The sequence below is a fragment of the Thamnophis elegans genome, chromosome Z (assembly GCF_009769535.1).
Source record: "Thamnophis elegans isolate rThaEle1 chromosome Z, rThaEle1.pri, whole genome shotgun sequence".
In the NCBI taxonomy this organism is placed as follows: domain Eukaryota; kingdom Metazoa; phylum Chordata; class Lepidosauria; order Squamata; family Colubridae; genus Thamnophis; species Thamnophis elegans.
Window position 1 is genome coordinate 323 of NC_045558.1, and position 4,704 is coordinate 5,026.

General features: G+C 57.1%; 1 protein-coding gene across 1 annotated transcript; it reads right to left on the reverse strand.

The window, feature by feature from the left end:
- Positions 1-405: 405 nt before the first annotated feature.
- On the reverse strand, positions 406-4,704 carry IQCA1L (IQ motif containing with AAA domain 1 like; the record flags this gene model as incomplete). The annotated part of the gene is made up of 4 exons (XM_032234760.1): positions 4,694-4,704; positions 4,277-4,604; positions 674-793; positions 406-615 (listed from the first exon to the last, which is right to left on the reverse strand). Coding segments are annotated over exons 1-4 (669 nt in total), but the record flags the coding sequence as incomplete, so codon positions are not given.

The following is a 4,704-nucleotide window of genomic DNA, read 5'->3' on the forward strand; positions in this document are numbered from 1 at the left end:
CCCCCCGTTCCCATCCCCGGTTGTCCATCGCCTCCCTCCCGGTTCTCCAGGGCTGCCCGCCGGCGGCCGCTGCGCTCACCATGCCGATGAAGGCCATCTCGGCCGTGCGCGCTATCCTGCTGAGCCTTCGCTGCACGTGGCCTTTCCAGATCTGGGCGAAAGAAACGGGGCTTGTTCTGCGCCTCTGGGGGACCCCCCGAAACTCCCCCCAGAGCCTTAAACCGTCCCGACAACCGTCATTGCGTTCGGGCGGGCGGTGCCTTCTCTGGCGCCGGGAGACTCCTGAGCTCAGGGGGGTTTCCATGCTTTGGGGGACCTTCGGGAGGTTCGAAGCAATGAAGCTTTTGGGGGGGGAGGCGGTGCCATGCGGGGGCGGGGGCTGGAAGGGCCCATAGCGGTCCTTACTCTCTGGATGCAGATGGCGGCCGTGTCCCGGTTGGGCTCGTCTGGGCCTCCCTCCTTGACCCTCCGCTCGCGCTCCTCGTCCCTCCGGATCTCGGCCATGAAGTGGGCCCGGAGGCGTCCCTGGCGCATCCGCTCCGCCATCTGAATGAGCCTCACCGCCTCGTCCCGCAGAATCAGAGAGTGCGGGAACTGGGGAGAGAGGAGGGGCTGCTCAGCCAGGGGCCAAAGGGGGGGGCGCGGGAGGGGGGAGGGGGTCATCGGCACTCACAGGGATGGCCCTGGAGGGCTCCATGCGGGCCAGGAGCCCCGCCAGCACCTCCTGACGCTCCTGCAGGACCTTGGCCCGCTCCCTCAGGAAGTACTTGGGAATCGGCACCTCCATCTCGGCCTGGGGAGAGGAAGGGGCGCGTGGGAGCTTGAGAGCCACGCCGGAGCGAGGGGAGGGGAGGTGGGGTTGAACAGTGAACCAAAGTATGGGGAGCCCAGTTCTTTGGGGGAAGGAGGGCAGCCCCCAACGCTGCGAGAATCGGGGTGGCATCATAAAAAACGGGAGTTGGGGAGGTGGCCCGAATTTTTCCTTCCCCCTGCCCCCCCCCCCCGCAATCTTGCCTGAAGGAGGCACTCTGGGAACTCACCCTATGACTTTTTCACACCGAGTGGGACTGAGGGACAAGGATGGACTGATCTGTTGTGGCCTTTTGCATTGTTTATACTAGTTAGAGGAGCCCCGCGGTGGCCCAGGGGTGAAGGGTGAGAATGCAGTATTGCCAACCGCAGTTCAATTCTCTCTGATCCAAGATTGACTCAGCCTTCTGTCCTTCCAAGGTGAGTAAAACGAGGACCCAAATTGTTGGGGGCAAGAGGCTGACTCTGTAAACTGCTGAGAGAGGGCTGGAAAGCACCGTGAAGCGGTGTATATACTAGAATAGAATTACAGAGTTGGAAGGGACCTTGGAGATCTTCTAGTCAAACCCCCTGCTTAGGCAGGAAGTCCAAGGGATTTTGCTTGCCCTCCAATAAGTCCCTAAGTTGAAATAACAAAACAACAACAGCAACCCACATTTTAAAGCATAAAATTGCAATGCGACCACAAAGTGTGATTGGTGAGACCTGGCTGTGGGCTTCACAGCCTGAAGACCAAAGACCAGAGGCCCACTTCCTCTCCTGCTGATCCCGGCCTCTGGATTAACCGAGAAGGTTCTGAATCTCCGGAAAGAGAGATTCTCCTGGTTCAAACTGGGACACTCGGAGGAGTCTCTTGCTTGCCAAACTCGACTGAGAACAAAGCGGGTGCAGCTGTGCCGGAAGGCCTTGAGATTTGGGGTGGGCCTTTCAGCCTGCAGGCCTCCATCCTGGATCATCTCCTGTGCAAAGGGCTGGGGGTGGGGGTGGGTGTCCTCTGTTATTCCTCTTGAACAGCCCTGGGGGGGTCCTACTTCTGGTTGGCCCTTTCCTTGGGTCTCCCTGTGTTGTTATCCGTCCTAAGCCCCCCCCCTCCCCGAGCTGCTAAGAATTTAGGCAACCTCTGCATTGCTAAATAAAGAAATGGTTTTATCTCTGCAAGGCGTTGTAGAAGAGAGTTGAGGGGCACTGATCCAATTTGCCAGTGATGTGAGCTCTGCCTGGAGCCATCTGCCTGGGAACTGAAGGCCACCTGGGTACCCCAGTCATGCTACGGCCCAACTGAGTGGGTGAGGCAGACCCCTGACTCCCGCTGTAGTGACCCACTGAAGGGGCCAGCCACAAAGCCGGAGGAGAGAATCCCCCCCGCCAACTCCATGGGCACCCTCACCCCTCAAGATAGCTGAAGCTGGACTGGCCGTGGCACGACATAACCGCGAAAGTCAAAAGCGCACCGACAACACCGCGGCACTAAAACCGCGATGTCAAAAGCGCCCGACAACAGCGCGCCGACAACAGTGCACCGACAGAAGCGCGATTTAACTTAAGGTAAGGTTTAGGTTAGGGTTAGGGTTAGGTTTAGGTTTAGGTTTAGGGTTAGGGTTATTTTTAGGGTTATGTTACAGCACGCTTCTGTTGGTGCGCTGTTGTCGGCGCACTGTTGTCACGTGGTTTTGATGGCGCAGTTTTGTCACCGCGCTTTAGTGACACGCGCTTTAGTCGACCGCGATTTTGTGGTGGAACCGGACTGGCAACGTGGGTGGATTATCTGCTCTTCTTGCTTGATGCCCATTCTGGGGCAAATGGGTGGCAGAGTGTGAACTACAGACCGTTCCCCTCCTCCCAGCAGACTTCGACAACCAGTTCCTTGATCTCTTGCCTTCCCCTAAACCCCCAGATTCCACCCAGGTGGGTTTTATCCCGGGCATGTGCCATAAATCGTTCCGTGGTCAGTACGGCTGGTGGATGCTTCCAAGGGGGTAGGATTAGCCCAAGACCACCTTAAATTGCTGTGAATCTCTGCCCTGGTGCCCTGGCACTGTCTTTCTTGGCTAGTCTGGGACGGGCAGATAGAGAGGCTGGCTCCACTGGGCACCTGGAGGCCTGGATTAGCCCAAACAACAGCTACTCAGGGGAGGGGGGGCGCAAGGAGAAGGGGGGGCAGCAGGAGCACTCTCACAGAAACCGAGGAAAAGACCCGAGGGTCCATTTTCTCCCTTATTTTTAAAAATACGTTTTCTTTCTTTCCCCTGGATTTCATTTTTTAAATTTTGCCTGGGTGACGGAGGACATGTGTTTATCCCACGTACTGTATGTTTAACGTGACTTACTGATTGCTGGAAGTTGCTCCCAAAAGGGCCCATTACTCTTTCTGTGAGGTCATCCATTCTAACTTTTGGACTTCTCTTTCCCCTGCCTATCAGCTGATCTCCGGGCCTCCTTTGGAGCAGTTCTAAGCTGAAAGGAGCCAAAAATTCCAAGTGGGCTCCAGTCCAAAACATTGACAAATCTCAAAACTGCCTTCCCCTCTACCTCTTCCTAGTTTTACCTCTCCTTCTCCGTGTTCAGGGGGTGAGCTCTTCTCTTCACTCTTTCTAGAGTCTCAACATCTTTTTATTGCGTAGTGACAAATCCTGCACCCATTTTTGGTCACCAGACTATGAAAAAAAGGTTGAGACTGGAAAGAGTGCAGAGAAGAGCAGCCAAGATGATTAGGAGACTAAAACATCCAATGAACTGGGCATGGCTGGTCTAGTGAAGAGAAGGACCAGGGGGGCCATGATAATAGCAACCTTCTGATATTTGAGGGGCTGCCAGAGAGAGGAGAAAGGGGTCAAGCTGTTTCCCAAAGCACCTGAAGGCCAGAAAATGGGTGGAAACTGACCAAGGAGAGATTCAACCTGGAAATAAGGAGGAATTTCCTGACCGTGAGAACAATCAACCAATGGAACAGAAGTTGCCTTCCGAAGTTGTGGGAGCTTCATCACTGGAAGCTTTCAAGAAGAAACTGGACTGCTGCCATCTGTTAAAAATGATGTGGGGTGTCCTGCTTGGGGGGGGGTGTTGGACTAGATGACCTACAAGGTCCCTTCCGACTCTATTCATCTGAAATGCCCTCAGCAAAATGAACTCAGTTTAAACACTGGGCAGAGGATCCCAAACTTTCTTTGGCTTTGAGGACCTGCGTGTGTGTGGGGGGGGGGGGGAGATCGGAGGGTTGTGCTCTCCATTTGCGCGAGGGGAAGCACGCACCCCAGCAGCGCAAATAGAGCCACCGCAGCGCAAATAGCAATGGGCGGTGGTCGGGGGGGGGTATTGGTGACCCCTCCTGTAGGGGCAGGACCAGGCTTCCTGGGGTGGAGGGTGGGGGTACCCGCGCTTTATAGGTTTGCTGGCCTTGTGGGGGTCGGTTCCAGGACAGGGGCGCGCGCGGGAGGGGAGACAGCCCCCCCCCCGACCCGTGACTGACCGGCGTCAGCTTGAGCTCCTCCAGCACGTGGTCCATGTAGTGGTACTCGGAGCGGTCCAGCTGCACCAGCTCCTGCTTCAGCTCCAAGATGCGTCCCAGCACGCTGTCCAGCAGCGGGCGCAGCGCCAGGCGCTTCTGCGGATGCACCACCTGGTCGTAGCAGGCCTCCAGGCGCCGCGCCACCTGCACGTAGCGCAGGAAGAGGGTGGCCAGCCGGTGCCAGAAAACGGCCCGGTTCTTCTCGGGCTTCCTGGGCTCGGCGGACAGTTCCTGATCCAAAAGCTCCTTCAGGATCCGCCGCGACTCCAGCCACAGCTTCCCGTAGGTGCTGCGGACGGACACGAGGCGCTCAGGTGGGCGGTTGCACCCCCTCCTTCCTCCTCCCCCGGCGCAGGGCGGCGGCGCCTTCTCACCCACCTGTTAGCCAT